This window comes from Trachypithecus francoisi, unplaced genomic scaffold (genome assembly GCF_009764315.1).
Source record: "Trachypithecus francoisi isolate TF-2019V2 unplaced genomic scaffold, Tfra_2.0 Lachesis_group16, whole genome shotgun sequence".
Classification (NCBI taxonomy): domain Eukaryota; kingdom Metazoa; phylum Chordata; class Mammalia; order Primates; family Cercopithecidae; genus Trachypithecus; species Trachypithecus francoisi.
Window position 1 is genome coordinate 5,595,032 of NW_022681461.1, and position 18,097 is coordinate 5,613,128.

The 18,097-nt window shown below is 45.0% G+C and overlaps 2 protein-coding genes across 5 annotated transcripts in view; one reads left to right on the forward strand and one right to left on the reverse strand.

The window, feature by feature from the left end:
• The first annotated feature begins 3,107 nt into the window (after positions 1-3,107).
• Positions 3,108-18,097, forward strand: part of SPTLC1 (serine palmitoyltransferase long chain base subunit 1) — an 80,702-nt gene continuing 65,712 nt past the window's right edge. For 3 of the 4 annotated variants that reach the window (XR_004443355.1, XR_004443356.1, XM_033236793.1), the window contains exons 1-3: positions 3,108-3,262; positions 5,537-5,644; positions 9,608-9,702. Coding sequence is in view for 2 of the 4 variants with exons in the window: in XM_033236793.1 (XP_033092684.1) it covers positions 3,206-3,262; positions 5,537-5,644; positions 9,608-9,702 (260 nt within the window). In the remaining 2 variants the exon portion in view is untranslated. The remainder of the gene's footprint in view (positions 3,263-5,536; positions 5,645-9,607; positions 9,703-18,097) is intronic. The other variant, XM_033236797.1, reaches the window with a different exon arrangement.
• Positions 13,074-14,397, reverse strand: LOC117098349 (putative UPF0607 protein ENSP00000382826). The gene has a single exon (XM_033236798.1). The coding sequence runs from the start codon at positions 14,395-14,397 to the stop codon at positions 13,078-13,080; it is 1,320 nt and encodes a 439-aa protein (XP_033092689.1). The 3' UTR covers positions 13,074-13,077.

Genomic DNA, 18,097 nt, shown 5'->3' on the forward strand with positions numbered 1-18,097 from the left:
CTCTTATAGAAGCTGCCACAAAGATATGGCGAGCCTCAAGGAGAGGAAAAATAGACTCCACCTTTTGATAAGTATATAAAAGAATTTGCAGATAGTACCATTGACTCAGAATTGCAGAGAGTATGGTGAAGTTCACCCCTCAGAGTTGTCTTGCTAAGTGGGGCAAGGAAGCTGCAATATTTATATTCCAGCTACCATCCGTCATCCACAGTGGTAAGTACTGCCCAGGAGAAAATACATTCTCAGATACTTCCAACTCTCTAGGAGAGCAGGAAACGTGGGAAAGGCAGCCTTCCAGGGGGTCCTCTGAGAAACGCAGGCGTGGCTGCTGGAAGGAAAGCACCTGGGGGAGGAAATGCATGCAAGCACAGGACTGTGGGCAGAGCACTGACACGGGTTCCATAGTGCCAACTTATGTGGAAATGTAGCACATAATGTAGCGGCATCATTATCTGGGGTAATACCTGAGGTCCACAGCCATGGAAAACGAGGATGCGACACACCAGAGTGAGGTTAAGAGCAAAAGTTTAATAGGCAAACGAAAGAGAAGAGCTCTCTGTGCAGAGAAAGGGGTCCCAGAGAAAATGGGTTGCCAGTTCTGCGGTAAAATGCACAGGGTTTTATGGATGAGCTTGAGGAAGCAGTGTCTGATTTACATAGGGAATGAAAGATTGGTTGGACCAGGTGTGCCATTTGCACAGTGCATGAAGAAGCTAGCCTAACACCCTAATCTTTGATTATGCAGATGGCTTCTCTACCTGGCTGATGCCATGTTGCCTGTTCCTTCACTGTACACGTGGTGAAAAAGAAAATGGAGGATGGAGTCTCCATGTTGAATATACCTGGTTTCCAGGTAGTCCTTTTCTATCGGCACAACTGCCAGCATTCTCCTATGCGCTTCCAGCTTGCTTATCTATGTTTGTAGCTCAATTTTTCAGGCTGCTGTTTGTCAAAAAAGAAACAATTTTGGGGTTGCTTTTTGTTCAGAAAGAAGCTCTGCTGAGGACTCTCTTACCCTCACTATCTGCCTAAATAATTTCTTTTTAACTCCTGTATCAATATCACTGGTACCATTTCAGAGTACTGGGGAAAGTCAGGGTTACTCAAATAAACGGCACTCAAAAAATCGTTATTCCTTTAGAAAAAAACATAATTAAGTCCCTTAACTCTCATTATACAAACATATAGTTTCCAGAATAAAGAGCTAATTGCAAATAACAACAAACTGCTGCATGAATGGTTGCAAATCATAGATGTGGTGAAGAAGGCCTTTCTAAGCAACATGCAGATCCAGAGACAAAAAGGGAACAGACTGAAGCACTACATAAAATTTAAAATTAAAGTATGATGAAAGAGCAGAAACCACTAGATGGAAACTGAGCAAAAATAGTTTTCACATATGAAAGAGAAAAATGTAAGATATTCAGAATGTATAGCGTTCCTATAAATCCATAAGAAAGCAAAAATAATCAACAGAAAAATGGATTAAGAATATGAATTGGCGATTCATACAGTCTATAAATGCCACTAAACATATAAGAAGCTGCACAACCTCATGAGTAACCAGAAGCATCAATAATAAAGGTTAATGAGGTATCATTTTATCTCCATTAAACTGGCAAATTTTTTTAAAAGATTGATAATATCCATCATGGACTAGAGCATGGAAAAACTTTCAAATTATTTTAATTGGTTGAGCCATTTTGGCAGTACTTATCAAAATTAATAACGTGCATAGTCTTTAGATATATTCCATTTTGAAGAAACTGGTCAGAAAAACTCCAACATGCACAGAAAGATATACATAGAAGGAACATCGACAGTTATGCCAGCATTATTTGTAATAGGGGAAAGGTGGGAACAACATAAGTATTCACCAATAGGTAAATGTTTAAATAAAATGGAACGAGAAATATACATAAATTATTCCATGAAAGTCTTCAGCCATTAAATATGAGATATATTAGGGGAAAAAATGCTGGAAAAAAATAAGAAAAAGTAAGTTGTAGAAAAGTATTGTCCCTATGATCTCAATCATATTTAAGAAATCCAATCCAATTAAGTATGTGTGCGTGCATACTGCTTGCATATGCATTGGAAGGCTCTAAAAGGTTCTGCACCAAACTGCTCTAGATTTAACACCTGCAAAGCCTTGGCCTGTGTCTGACAAATAGGAAGTGCTATTTGAGTTGGCTATTTTTGTGTATAATTATGCATTTCTTAATGATAATGCATTCCTGGATTACTTATGTTACTAAACGTAAACGTATTGGCCAGGAGCGGTGGCTCATGCCTCTAATCCCAGCGCTTTGGGAGGCCCAGGCGGGCGGATCACCCGAGGTCAGGAGTTTGAGACCAGCCTGACCAACATGGAGAAACCCCGTCTCTACTAAAAATACAAAATTAGCCAGGCGTGGTGGCGCACGCCTCTAATCTCAGCTACTCGGGAGGCTGAGGCAGGAGAATCGCTTGCACCCGGGAGGCGGAGGTTGCGGTGAGCCAAGATCGCGCCATTGCACTCCAGCCTGGGCAACAAGAGCGGAACTCCGTCTCAAAAAAAAAAAGTAAACGTATTTCTTTTTCTTTTTTTTTTTTTTTTTTTTTTTTTTTTTTTTTGAGACGGAGTCTCGCTCTGTCGCCCAGGCTGGAGTGCAGTGGCCGGATCTCAGCTCACTGCAAGCTCCGCCTCCCGGGTTTACGCCATTCTCCCGCCTCAGCCTCCCGAGTAGCTGGGACTACAGGCGCCCACCACCTCGCCCGGCTAGTTTTTTGTAATTTTTAGTAGAGACGGGGTTTCACCGTGTTAGCCAGGATGGTCTCGATCTCCTGACCTCGTGATCCGCCCGTCTCGGCCTCCCAAAGTGCTGGGATTACAGGCTTGAGCCACCGCGCCCGGCCACGTATTTCAATCATTTTAACACTCTGCGCCCAGCTCATGGCCAAGGGTAAGGCCCGTTCATTACTACTTTCTCCATCCCGAATCCAGCAGAGTGGGTAATGGACACAAGGTAAACAACTCCTGGAAGAACTTTGCGACATCCCACCCGACCCCGCCCAGCCTCCCCTCAAGCAGTGCGCAAGTGCGAGAAGGCGGTGCCCAGCGCCCCACCGCCCCGCCCTCCGCGGAGGCGAAGACGTCACTGAGCAGCGACGCGCACTTTTAGGACGTTTTTGTAACCCGCCTTCCGGAAGGAAGCGGTTAACGATGGCGACCGCCACGGAGCAGTGGGTCCTGGTGGAGATGGTTCAGGCACTCTACGAGGTGGGCTCCGCGCCGTGAGCGGTCCGCGACACACCCGGGCCTGGGGAGGGTGGGACGGCGCGTGTGGATTTGTGGCCTAGGATCTCGGCGGGACTGGCTCGTTCACGCCCAGACTCGGCGTCTCTTGCTGGAAGGACTGCCGGGAGCTTCTATTCTCAGCGGTTGAGTGTAGGGAGGAACGGGCGGGGGCTAGGACGGAGGGTCTCGGTTTGAGTTCTTACGCTCCGGGTCCCCTGGAGGCTGAGGAAAGGAACACGTGTAAGGGGACGCAGGAGACAGGTCTGCAAAAACCAGAGTTTAGACGGACGATAAAACGAAGTGGTGAAAATGAGTGGAAAACCTTGGTCTGGGAAGGTCCTAAGGAAGTCAGTTCTTTGGAACTATGGAACAGTTCGTTGGGGAATAAATTGTAATAAATTGGAGTTTGTTTTTGTCGAAAAGAAACCAAGTGATTTAGGATCTGTGAATAAGAAATAGTTTGTCATTCTTCTGCGCGCATCAGTTTTCTATCTTATAAAGATACAACTAGTTTAGTAGATATTTATTTATTGAGACGGAGTTTCGCTGTTGTTGCTCAAGCTGGAGTGCAATGGCGCTATCTCGGCTCACTACAACCTCCACCTCCCAGGTTCAAACGGTTCTCCTGCCTCAGACTCCCAAGTAGCTGGGACCAGATACCACCACACCCAAGTAATCTTTTTTTTTTTTTTTTTTAAATAGAGACGGGGGACTTGCTATGTTGCCCAGGCTGGGCTCGAACTCGTGGCCTCAAGCAATCCTCCTGCTTTGGCCTTTCAAAGTGCTGGGATTACAGGCATGAGCCACCACAGCCAGCTGCAACTGAATTTTTAATTTAACTTAAATAGCCCCATGTAACTTAGTGACTGTCCACATTGGACCACACAAATCTAGATGCTAGGGATAGTGCGGTGAACAAATAGGCAAAAGTTCCTGTGCTTATAGAGCTTACATTCATTTCAAGTGAATTTCACGTTACTTTTAATGATTTAGTATCGCCAAACTTCATATCACTATCTACTGTTAGGGGTAATGATGGTGTCTTCCATTGCAGGACATACTGGGAATGTTATCTTGAAACATTGCAGAGACAGCAGATATGGCTCTGTCTTATGCTCATATATTAAGTGATACCCAATATTAGGTTAATTATAGTGACCTAAAATGAGTCACTAAAATTGAATGATCTTTTTTATTAATGATTTTTTAAAGAAATGGATTATTTTCTGTTAAATGTTGTTTGCTTCCTTTTTGAAGACTGACAGTAGTGTAACTTTTCATTCCTGGAAACTGTCCAGCAGTGAGACTTGGGAGAACTCCTTTATGTAACATTTCCTGGGAAGGAAAAGAAGTGGTGTTTGTGATTTTTATTCACTAGACAAATAGTTTCTCAACTTTTCTTAGGGCGATTTCTTTTTGGAGTGAGCTCTTAACTAGTGGCTTGGGCAGATGTTTGCTTGCTAGAATCCAACTATTGAGAAAACTAAAGGGGTATTTAGACTTACTCATAAATGAATTGTGTTTAGGGGGATGAGCAAATTTTAAAATTCATCATAAAGATAAACTTCTTACTCCCAATTCCTATGCACGTTGAATGTAGAATATGAATATCTTGTATAGTGTACCCAAAAAAGAAATAACCACTGAAATTAAATAATCTGATAGTTGATATTGTTTTAAATGTTGGGATTCTGTGTTAGATTTTATTTATTTATTTGAGATGGAGTTTTGCTCCTGTTGCCCAGGCTGGAGTGCAATGGTGTGATCTTGGCTCACCACAACCTCCACCTCCTGGGTTCAAGCAGTTCTCCTGCCTCAGCCTCCCAAGTAGCTGGGATTACAGGCGTGTGCCACCACACCCAGCTAATTTTGTATTTTTAGTAGAGACAGGGTTTCTCCATGTTGGTCAGGCTGGTCTCGATCTTCCTACCCCAGGTAATCTGCCCACCTCGGCCTCCCAAAGTGCTGGGACTACAGGTATGAGCCACCACACCCGGCCTAGATTTTATTTTTTTAATTTTTATTCCCAAAGAAGTTTGAAAAGCTAAAAATATTAGGGGTTTTTCATGTGAGGGAGAAATCACCTGCTATTAGAAATGGGGAAAGGAATGAATAGAAATTAAGGGAGCTTCGAAAGTAAATTGTTAAGAATAGGCTAAAAGTCGTAGGCGGCAGTATACGCAGGTGTAGTAAATTTTATGTGCAGGTGTTAGAAGTGTATGTTTCATTTTTTACTTGTTTTTGACTCACTCTTAGGCTCCTGCTTACCATCTTATTTTGGAAGGGATTTTGATACTCTGGATAATCAGACTTCTTTTCTCTAAGACTTACAAATTACAAGAACGATCTGATCTTACAGTCAAGGTAAGAAATTAAATCTGTTTTAATTATTGGGTATGTGATTATAGTTGCTATGTGCTTCCAGAAAGGATTTGTGGTGGCTCACCTATGTGTGTTAAAGCATTTTCTGTAATGTAAGGAAATCAAGGGGAATGCAATATCAGGGTAGGCAAAATATGGGGAAATCTAGAAATAAAGTCAGTACCCAAATGAAGACCGTATTATGGTCTTGGATACTTTGCTAGGAGTAAACAGCAGTCTTGCAAATAGATGGTTAGAAGGAACCCTGGGCAACTGCTGGAGTTTGAATGTTCATATGAGGGTTGTGTGAGTTGCTGCAGAATAGCGCAACTATTTCTGAAGTGTAGGATAAAGTTTCCCCTGTGGTCTTCTTAAAGGAGAGTCAGAGTAAAAAAGAATCCTACTCATACCCACCTCAAATGGAATTTTGATGTGTTGTGTATGGTAAAGAAAAAAAAATTCTGAGCATAGAAGTTAAATTTTCATAAATTGTCAAGTCACCCACAAAACTGCATGGAAAAGAGCCTCTAGCACTAGTGATAAGGAAAGAGGTGGGCGTGGTAAGTGCACAAAACTCACAAGTGATTCTGTTTTTATTCTAGCCACAACTAGACATGGTATTTCTAGCAGTGTATTCACTGTGACTTTTGCATTGCAACAGACAATTTTGATACTGCCGAGGTTGATGTAAAGTGACTGCGCCTGAAAAGCTTCAGGGGTTTGAATAAGGATAGCTATAATAACAAGTGCTATGTGGCTTACAGAGGAATAAGCGATAAGTGATGTTAAGTCAGTTTGTCTTAGACAAATAGTGCTTGTTATAACTATTCCTCACAAGGATAGTATGAGGAAGGGGTAGGATATATATTCTGTTAGGGGCCGAGGATGAGGGTAAGTCGTATGACACCGTAGCTGCCTAGTTTTAGTAGTGCTGCTGCAAGTACTATTGAGCTGGCAGTAGAGACTTCTATGTGGGGTTTAGGGAGTCATAGGTGAAGTCCCTGTAGAGGTATTTTTACTATAGAGGTCATAATACATACTAGTCATATAAGGTTGTTAGATCAGGAGTTCAATAGTTTTTTTTTTTTTTTTTTTTTTTTTTTTTGAGACGGAGTCTTGCTCTGTCGCCCGGTCTGGAGTGCAGTGGCCGGATCTCAGCTCACTGCAAGCTCCGCCTCCCGGGTTCACGCCATTCTCCTGCCTCAGCCTCCCGAGTAGCTGGGACCACAGGCGCCCGCCACCTTGCCCGGCTAGTTTTTTGTATTTTTAGTAGAGACGGGGTTTCACCGTGTTCGCCAGGAGGGTCTCGATCTCCTGACCTCGTGATCCACCCGTCTCGGCCTCCCAAAGTGCTGGGATTACAGGCTTGAGCCACCGCGCCCGGCGAGTTCAATAGTTCTTGATTAGTAAACATTATTATTAGGATCTTTAGTGAACCTGAGCTATTTCAGGGATGGATGAGTGTAATAAGTAAGGGAGGGGATCCTCCTAGTGTGTAAAATAAATCTGAGCTTGCATGAGGCATTCTGGGTGGTTTCCTCAGCGGGTAATAATGATTAGGGTAGGGATGACTGTAGCTTCTTAAAGAATGTAAAATATAACTAGTTCTGTGGCTGTAAATGCTGTAATTTAAAAAGTTTGTAGGAAAATTAATTTGGAAATATGGAGTGTTTTTCCACAGGGGTGATTCATTAGAGAGGTGATGTTGGCCAGCTGGGATTATAAGAGGTAGTAGTCAGGCTGTTTGGATTGGAAGAGGTGATGTTAATGGGTCAGAAGAAAAAGTTAGTGAGAAGTTAGATGAATTATTGTTAGGTTGATTAAAAAATAGTAGGGTAATGAGGCTGATGAATAGGCTATGAGTAGCTATATTCAGATTATAGAGTTTTTGGAGAGTCATTGTAAGACTATAATTGTTGGAATGATAATTTTGGGCATTGGAGTCAATTTAGATTTTGTACATAGTCTAGGCGAGATGCGTTGGAGATGGAGACTAGCAAAGCAAGGCCTACTGCGGCTCTGCAGGCAGCAGATACCAAGAGGATAGTGGGTATGAGGAATCCTAGAGTGAAATGCATGTTTACAGCTACGAGCGTATTTATGATAAATATTGACAGTATGATGCCTTCTAGGCATAATCGGGATGATGTTAGGTGGGATCGATAGATTAGTGCTCCTAGCAGTGCTACGGTGTATGCTAATACAATGTTAATATAAATAAATGGCATTTGGTAAATATGGTCTATGATAATCTAATGAGTCGAAATCATTTAATTTAAACTATTTACCAATTTGACTCAATCTAATCCTTTTTTGGTTTCATTCATAAATTAGGCCTAGGATTAGAATCGTACTTAGTAGAAGGGCTGTACTGATTATTAGGATAAGGTTATTTGTTTGAAGGGCTCATGGCAGGGGTAGTAGTAGGGCGATTTCTAAACCGAATAGGAGAAATGTGATGGCTACTAGGAAGAATTTTATGGAGAAGAGGAGGCAGGTAGAGGTTAATAGATCAAATCCACATTCATAAGGTCTGGATTTTTCTATATAAGTATTAAGTTATGGGAGTCAAATGTAATTACTACTAATAGAGTTAATAAGGTGTCAGTTATTAGGGCTAGTGCTAGGTTAATTACTCTTTTTCAGACTTTGTTGAAACTAGTTGATTGGAAGTCAGTGATACTGCTTATACTAAAAGAGGAGTAGGACCCTCATCGGTAGATAGAGACACATAGGAATAGTCATACGACATCTGCAGAGTGTCAGTATCAGGTGGTGACTTCAAAGTCAAATGGTGGTTGGATGTAAAATGAATTTTTTTTTTTGAAACAGAGTTTCACTCTTGCTGCCCAGGCTGGAGTGCAATGGCGCAATCTCGCCTCACTGCAGCCTCCGCCTCCCAAGTTCAAGCAATTCTCCTGCCTCAGCCTGCCTGAGTACCTGGGATCATAGGCATGCACCACCACCACGCCCAGCAAATTTTGTATTTTTATTAGAGATGGGGTTTCTCTATGTTGGTCAGGCTGGTCTTGAACTCCCGACCTCAGGTGATGTGCCCACCTCGGCCGCGCAAAGTGCTGGGATTACAGGGATGAGCCACCATGCCTGGCCTAAAATGAAATTTTAGTTGGTGGAGAAGGCAGATGGTGAGAATTGTTGATCCAATAATAACATGAAGTCCATGAAAGCCTGTGACTATAAAGAATGTTGAGCTGTAGATTCCGTCAGAGATGATAAAGGGGGCCTCGAAATATTCTGAGATTTTTAGAAGGGTGAGATAGACTCCTAAGAGGATTGTGGTAAATAGTGCTTGAATTATTTGTTTTTGGTTACCTTCTATTAGGCTGTGATGGGCTCAAGTAATTGGAACTCCTGATGCAAGTAATACAGACGTATTTAGGAGAGGTACTTCTAGGGGAAGAATACCTGTTGGGGGTCAGTGTCCTCCTGATTCTGGGGTTGGTGCTAAACTGCAGTGATAGAATGCCCAGGAATAACTGGCGAAGAATAATACTTCTGAGATAATAGGAGCATCCCATATCAGAGGCCTTTTTGGACAACTGCTGTGTGGTGGCCGTGGAATGTACTTTCTCGGACAATATCACGTCATCATTGATATATAGTCAGTGTGTTGGTTAGTAGGCCTAAAGTTTTAACTTTTAACAGTGGTAGAATTAAAGTAATCCTATGGTTAAGTCAGATGTTATTCGGAGAGCCGAGAGAGCTCCTGTTAGTGGTCAAGGGCCAGGTACAACTGTATGGTAGGCATGAGTCTGGTGTGTCATTATGTATTATCATGCAAACAAAGACTTACTAATAATGTGAACACATAAGCTTGAATAAGAGTGACAGCGAACTTGAGAATAGTTAGTAGAATTAGAATAATAAGAGATAGTGAAGTTGCAGAGACACTGATAATTGATAATATTAGCACTGCACTGTATTTTAATTCTTTTTCTCCTGTAGGAAAAAGAAGAACTGATTGAAGAGTGGCAGCCAGAACCTCTTGTTCCTCCTGTCCCAAAAGACCATCCCGCTCTCAACTACAACATCGTTTCAGGGTAAATTGATTTTGCTACCTGAATTACTTGTATTTGGCTTCTTGTAGTAACCTGCAGTATATAGTGCTTTATATGTAGTAGTCCTTTTTTATCTGAAACAAAACGTTAAGAAGTTCCCAGGAGTAACAGCTTTAGCTCCTGGTTTTAAAAAATTTATTCTAGGGATGTTATAGACATTTTTTAGAATCTCCAATTTAAGCATTAATGCTTGCCTTTTTTTCCAAGAATGTGCACGTGCTAATACTTTAAATGGTCGAACACTTAAAATGAAAAGCAACAGACTCCTGCTTTTTACCCATCTGGTTATTTTCTGATTTTACATCTGTTGCATGTTACCTTCGTAATTCTAGATACTGTGGGATGCTTAACTATCATTTGTTGATTCACCAACCACAGCCAATGCCTGTTGACCCCCACAGTATGAATTACGGAGCTTCTGCTCACTCACGCCTCTTCCCTCCTTGCTTCCCATGTCTCGTCTGTTTTTTACTTTTCCTTCTCTTGGCTATCTTTGCTATATTGTATGTGTTTTCATTAATTAAGAAATATATTAAGGATACAGACAGTTGATATCAGACACCTATATACCTGCCACCCAGAATTAATAGGTGTTAACATTTTGCTATTTTTAATTCAAACTTACTTTTACAGATAAATACAATATGACAAATGTATCTTAAGAAATTCCTTCACCTTCGTCACTTACTCTTGCCTCTCATACAGATAACCACTGTCTTGAAGTTGGTGATTGTCTTTGCTTATATTTATAATTTTACCATATATGCCTGTTGCCATAAAAATATTTAGTTTATTTTAAAATGTGATACAAGATATTTTCCTGAGCATTATTGTTCTGATTCTGATCTGATCACAGAGGAGCTTTTATTCTTCACTTCTGTAGATCTCTTTAGTCTTATAAAAGTTTTATATATTCTGAAATCAAACCTACCAATCTTTTAAGCTCCGCCTCCCGGGTTCACGCCATTCTCCTGCCTCAGCCTCCCGAGTAGCTGGGACTACAGGTGCCTGCCAGCATGCCTGGCTAATTTTTTGTATTTTTAGTAGAGACAGAGTTTCACTGTGTTAGCCAGGATGGTCTCGATCTCCTGACCTTGTGATCTGCCCGCCTTGGCCTCCCAAAGTGCTGGGATTACAGATGTGAGCCACCGCGCCCAGCCCAAACTTACCAGTCTTTTATAGTTTGGTCTTTTGAGGTCTTAGGGAATTCTTTCCTACCCTAAAGGTCTAATTTGATTGTTTTCCATATGATGGCCAGTTGTCCCAGCATTATTAGTTGAATAATCTAATATTTACCTACTGCTTGGAAATTTCCCTTCTTTGGTAAGCCCGATTCCCTTCTAAAGAGTCTGTTTCTGCCTTTTATTTTTATTCATTGGGTATATTTGTATCTCTGTGTACCAGAGACTCATTCATATATACCACAGCTTTATAATAAACATTGATTAGAGTGTCTTTCTACCTCCATGTTCTTCAGAATTGTCTAGGCTATTCTTTTTTTTTTTTTTTTTTTTTTTTTTTTTGAGACGGAATCTCGCTCTGTCGCCCAGGCTGGAGTGCAGTGGCCGGATCTCAGCTCACTGCAAGCTCCGCCTCCCGGGTTTACGCCATTCTCCTGCCTCTCAGCCTCCCGAGTAGCTGGGACTACAGGCGCCCGCCCACTCACCCGGCTAGTTTTTTGTATTTTTTAGTAGAGACGGGGTTTCGCCGTGTTAGCTAGGTTGGTCTCGATCTCCTGACCTCACGATCCACCCGTCTCGGCCTCCCAAAGTGCTGGGATTACAGGCTTGAGCCACCGTGCCCGGCCTGTCTAGGCTATTCTTGACCCTTCTTCACTGTGAGTTTAGGTTTGGGTGATCATATTTAACCAAAACAATGCATTTGGGTTTTTTATTAGAAGTGTTTTGAATTTATGGATTAATTTAGGAGGCTTAGTATCTTGCTGATACTTAATCTCACTACCCATTTACATGGTATATATTGCTTGTATACTTGGGTCTTTTGTCTTGTATACTTGAGTCTCGCTCTGTCGCCAGGCTGGAGTGCAGAGGCGCAATCTCAGCTCACTACAACCTCCACCTCCCGGTTCAAGCCGTTCTCCTGCCTCAACCTCCCAAGTAGCTGGGACTACAGGCGCGAGCCACCATGCCCGGCTAATTTTTGTGTTTTTGGTAGAGACGGAGTTTCACATGTTGGCCAGAATGGTCTCGATCTCTTTTTTTTTTTTTAATTAAAAAGTAGACTTTAATGTCAAAAATACAAACTTGGGAAGGGCAGAAAGATCACACACAAGGCTGTCACTTCACACCTGGAGGGTTGCACAGCAGCCCAGCAGAGACGCTCCTCACTTCCCAGACAGGGCGGTGGCCGGGCAGAAGCGCTCCTCACTTCCCAGAGGGTGCAGGGGTTGGGCAGAGGCGCTCCTCCCTTACAAACGGTGAGGGGGGCGAGCAGAGGTGGTCCTCACTTCCCAGACCCGGCAGGGGCCAGGCAGAGGTGCTCCTCACTTCGCAGACGGGGCAGTGGCTGGGCAGAGGCGCTCCTCACTTCCCAGACAGGGCGGTGGCTGGGCAGAAGCGCTCCTCACTTCCCAGAGGGTGCAGGGGCCAGGCAGAGGCACTCCTCCCTTACAAACGGTGAGGGGGCCGAGCAGAGGTGGTCCTCACTTCCCAGACCAGGCAGGGGCCAGGCAGAGGTGGTCCTCACTTCCCAGACCAGGCAGGGGCCAGGCAGAGGTGGTCCTCACTTCCCAGACCAGGCAGGGGCCAGGCAGAGGTGGTCCTCACTTCCCAGACCAGGCAGGGGCCAGGCAGAGGTGGTCCTCACTTCCCAGACCAGGCAGGGGCCAGGCAGAGGTGGTCCTCACTTCCCAGACCAGGCAGGGGCCAGGCAGAGGTGCTCCTCACTTCCCAGACCAGGCAGGGGCCAGGCAGAGGTGCTCCTCACTTCCCAGACCAGGCAGGGGCCAGGCAGAGGTGCTCCTCACTTCCCAGACCAGGCAGGCCAGGCAGAGGTGCTCCTCACTTCCCAGACCAGGCAGGGGCCAGGCAGAGGTGCTCCTCACTTCCCAGACCAGGCAGGGGCCAGGCAGAGGTGCTCCTCACTTCCCAGACCAGGCAGGGGCCAGGCAGAGGTGCTCCTCACTTCCCAGACCAGGCAGGGGCCAGGCAGAGGTGCTCCTCACTTCCCAGACCGGGCGGGGGGCCAGGAAGAGGCGCTCCTCACTTCACAGACGGGGCAGTGGCTGGGCAGAGGCGCTCCTCACTTCCCAGATGGTGCAGGGACCAGGCAGAGATGCTCTTCAGGTCTTGATCTCTTGACCTCCTGATCGCTGCCTGGGCTTCCCAAAGTGCTGGATTATAGGCGTGAGCTACCACGCCTGCCCTTCTGTATCTTCTTTCTCCTCCCAAGCGGCTGTTTTCGTCTCCTGGATTTTGATGTTCTACTTAACACCCCCATGTTCTTACCCATGTTGCCCTGCTGGAGGCGTCCTTCCCTCTGGGAAGCCTGACCCAGCTCTAACAGTGCCTCAGGAGATAGGCAGGGAAGCTTAGCGGGTGGGGCCCGCTCATTTCTATCCCACCTCAGTTGCAGGGGAGGGGTCGGTTGCAGCTGCAGTGGTGGCCCTGACAGCTTTCTTTTGCGGGACCCGTGGCCGGCAGCTCTGGGTGGAGAAAAGTTACTTGATCCCGGAAGGGCTGCAGGATCTTTGAGCTGCGTGTCCTTCCCTGTGATCAGCAAGCCTGGAGAGCTGGGCAGGTGGTCTTTACCCAGCACCTTCAAGGCCGCCTTCTCTGGCCACAGGGAGCAGCCCGGAACTGGGGCAGGGAGCACTGTTGGAGCTGCGTCAGGCTTCCCAAAGGGAAGGATGCCTCCAGCAGGGCTGTGTGAGCTGGAGACTCCATGGCCCTCGGGGTAGAAACTCACTGCATGCACCTGGGCCTTGTCATTCTGGTTCTTTTCTGTCAAGCTCTTGAGGTGGACATTTCCCTCCAAGGGCCTGGGACTGCACCAGGAGGAAGTGAGGTTTCCCTGAGTCTCCAGGGGCCTAGAGGTGGAGGCTGCTTCCCCATTGCTACAGGGGCCCCTTTTATTGTCCTCCTGCCCCTGGGTCTCTACCTGGTCTTTCACCTCCGTTGCTTCTTTGGGCTCTTCTGCCCTCACCTCCGTCTTCGGGAGCCTGGCTGGGATCACCTGCTCATCTAATGAAGGCAGTCGGAGGTTAAACTTGCGTCTGAGACGAGGGATCCTCACGGGGCTGGGGTGTCCGAGCATCATGGAGTTGCGAGCAGACAGCACGGGTTTCTTCCTTGAGGGGGGGCTCCAGTCCACAGGAGGCGGGACCCTCGGTGGGGTGCCCCTGTTCCGAGGGAGAAGACACAGCCTCGTAGGGGTGCCGTCCCACCTGGCTGGAAAAGAAGGCCCAGGATGTCGCTGAGGGTAGAAGAGGAATCGGGAACAGCACAGGGTTCTCGAGGCAGGCACAGGTGCAGGAGCCGCAGGGTGAGCCCTGCCAGCTGGAAAGGCCTCAGAGATAAGACGAGCAGATTGCCAATGGCATCTCGGGGACCTGTGGTGGAACCAGGAACAAAATACGCTTAGACGAGCACGTTGCCAATGGCATGGCCAGGACCTGCGGCGGAACCAGGAACAAAATATGCCTAGTGAGTTGCCCATTTTGAGCAAGTTGTGCACAGATGAAACTAAGGGTCAGAGAGGAGAGGATACTCCTAAGTCAGCCACTTCTCTGTGGCCGGGTGTGCACTGGGCACCTGGGAGCTTATGACATCACCATGGGACTGGTGACAGAGCCAGGGTGTGGAGGCGTGCTTAGGAGCCCAGCGAGGGCGCCTACAAGAGGAGTCAAAGGACAAAGGGTGAGGCCCCTCCACCGGTCCAGCTGGGCTCTAGCCTCAGGGATGTCCTGCTCCTGGGGGCACATGTGTGGCCCTGGATGGGCCCCCCTGTGGGGCTGTTGGGGTTGCGGGGCTGATCTGCCAGAGCCCTTCCCGCCTGGTGCCTGGCCCAGGTGCTGGCTGACACCCAGTGGCCCTGTCTTGGCCAGCCCTGTCGCCTTGGTTACAGCGCCAGAACTTGCTGGAAGCAGGGCGCAGGACCAGCCAGATCTCACCAGGCTTCCCAGGGCCTCTCCATTGCTTCTGTGCCGCCTGGAGCCAGGCCCACCTTCTCCATGGCTACTGTGGCCTTGAGGGCCACCAGCCTCGCTGCGCAGGTTTCCAAGGAGAGGACATGGTGCCCTGACCTGACTGGATGCTGCCTCTTACCACATACCCCGCTGGCAGGCAGGGTCTCCACTTCTTTTTACAAGTTTGTCTGAGATCATTCCTCAGGTCATTCAGGTGGTCATGGCCCAGCCAGGCTTGGGACCCGAGCTGTGCAATTCCACAGCTGGCATTCTGGCCTGTGGGCCTCATGATCATGGATACAGCATGTATTCTTATTTATTCCTGTAGTCCTGGGGTACTTTGCACTGTGGCATATCTGTAATAAGCACATGCACACCTAGAAGAAGGCTTTCACTTCAACATATAAGTTGACCATGGCCCACTCTGGGCTCCAGTCCTCTACAAAGATGTAGGGCAGGGACTACCAATTAGCACAGCACCATCGCGCATTGCATTCCAACGGCGTCTTTCACCCCAGATGTTCTTTCTCTTCTGATGGGAAGGATCCAAGTATGTCAAGATTATGTTCTAGATCAGCTTTGGTCTATCCTAAAAGAAATTCACCAGTGGATTATTCCATATAGGTAAAAGTCAGTTTCCCTGGTCTTCCTGGAATGTGTCTAGAAAACAAATACATTATTTACAAGTTAATAGTAGATCAATGTATTGAATTAAAATATGACGAACATAATTTGGTCATTGTGAGCATGCCAGCTCGGTCAAGTATTCACTGCACATTAGGATGCCCTAAATATAACTCTAGATTTTCTTATGCCCAAGGGAGGAACATACTCTTGGGTGTCTGGACTAGGGAAACGTGTGAAAAACCATTCAGCCGCTCTACATCTTTTTATTGGAGAATTGAAACTGTCTGTATTCAAAGATATTATTAAAAGGCAAGAAGTTAACTTCTGTCATTTTGTTAATTATTTTCTGGTTGTTTTGTAGATCTTTTGTTTCTTTTATTGTTCACTTTATGATTTGGTGAGTTTCTGTACTGATACACTGATTCTTTTCTTTATTTCATTGACATATCTGGTGTGATTTTTTTCTCTTTGGTTACTCTGGAGCTTACATTTAAAAATGTGTAGTTATGATAGACTATTTAAAGTTGATTAAAAGTTTTGATCACACATGAACCTGCTATACTATCCCCACATCCCTTGTCAATGCACAAAATTTGTACTTTTTTGCCTTAATTTATATTGTTCTGTATTGGGCATTTATTAAGAACTCATTGTGGATATGAATATCTTTGACTATTTTGATGTTCACCTTTCTCAAGGGTGATTTGAAAGATTGTAAAGCATTATTTCAGTAACGTGGAATTCTCAATTTGAATGTGAATTTGTTTTTAACAGGTTGATAGTGTCCTTTGTTTTTGCTTTAGTATTGTTCTTTCACTTGTGATTGAAGCACTCCCTTAAGCATTTCTTGTCAGGCTGGTCTTACGGTGATGAATTCCATAAGCATGTGTTTGTCTGGTAAAGACTTTATTTCTTTAATTTCTGATGGGTAGCTGTGCTAAGTACAGTGCTCTTTGCTGACAGATTTCCCATTAGCACTTTGAGTATATCATCCTAATCTCTCCTAGCCTTCCAGGTTTCTGCTGTGAAAACTCCTGATAGTCTGAAGCGGACTTGCTTCCTTGGGATTTGATGCTTCTCTCTTGCTAATTTTAGAATGTTTTCTTTGTGTTTGACTTTTGACAAATTGATTGTAATGTGCCTTATTGGACCCTTTAAGCTTCGTGGAACTGGATGTCCACATCTCTCCCAAGAATTGGGAGATTTTCAGCTATTATTTTGTTAAATAAGTTTTCTGTGTCTTTGTCTGTCTCTTCTCTCTCTGTTTCTCTTCTATATTTCCAAAATCTGTTATCGTAATATCATGGCACAAGTCTCATAGGCTTTCTTTGATTCTTTTTCCTCTTTTTTTCTCCTTTTTTCCCTCAGGCTGGGTTATTTCAAAAGTCCTGTCTGCAAATTCAGAAGTTCTTTCTTTTGTTTGACCTAGTGTGCCGTTGAAGCTCTCAGTTGTACTTTTTATTTCATTCATTCAGTTCTTCATTCCTAAAGTTTCTGTTGGTTTGTTTGTTTTCTTTAATGATATCTATGTCTTTGTTGAATTTCTCATTCAGGTTATTGCTTTTTTTATTATTTGTTAGGTTTTCTGTCTGTATGCTCTTGTATCTCATTGAATTTTCTTAAGATCAATGTTTGAAATTCCTTTTAAGGCAATTTGAAAATTTCCATTTATTTAGAGTAACTTTGTGAAACATTATGCACCTTTGGTGGTGTGAGTTTCATTGCATTTTCATGTTTCTTATCTCCTATGTTTATATTTATGATACTGTTGACATGGTCACCCTTTCCAGTTGTATAGAGTAGTTTATGTAGAGAAAGACTTTCACCTGGAGAAGTGTCTCAGGGTGTCAGTTGGATGGGCTGCATCTGCTTTAGTTGCAGGAGGACAGTAGTGTAGTATCTGTGCTTTTTTCTTGCCTTTTTTTTTTTCTTTTGCTGTTATCCATTTTGGTGATACCTGTGAGTGCCTTGGTGACCTAGGCTGCAGGAGCATGTGCAGTTTGTTTTTCTGCTCAGGTTGGGAGTTGTGGAGGAAGGCGGCGGTCTCAGGAAGCTGCCTGCCTAGCTGGTGAGTGTGTTACTGAGTCACAAGGGTTGGTTCACCAGTTTGAGATGGGACTGCCCTGGAAACACTCAGCTGGCTGTGGATTACTGGGGCTGGTCTGCAGGCTTGCGATGGGGATCTCCTGGAAGCAACAGGCCCAGTTGGTGAGCACACCGATGGCATGAGAAATCAGCCCACAGTTAGAGTGTTGCAGTCACTAGGATGTGGAAGGCAAACCTCTTTGCGAGTTTGTTTCTAGGATAGAGAGAGCAGTAGCTGCTTTCCTGGAGAACGCTGTTGTAATGACAGGGTAGCCTCTGTCATTACAGAGGAGGCAGTGACCACTAGTTCACGGAGCAGAATATACACAGGTATGGCTTGGCTTTCTAGATAGTGCTGTATGTGGGCTCCTTCTCTGGGGCAGTGTAGACCTGTGGGCATCAAGCAGCTTCCTAAACTAGGCTGCTAGAGATGGGGTTTCTCCATGTTGGTCAGGTTGGTCTCAAACTACTGACCTCTGGTAATCTGCCCACCTCGGCCTCCCAAAGTGCTGGGATTAC

Coding starts and splice junctions, on each gene's coding strand:
- LOC117098349 (XM_033236798.1), bottom strand. CDS start 14,397: ATGGGCAACTCACTAGGCATATTTTGTTCCTGGTTCCGCCGCAGGTCC.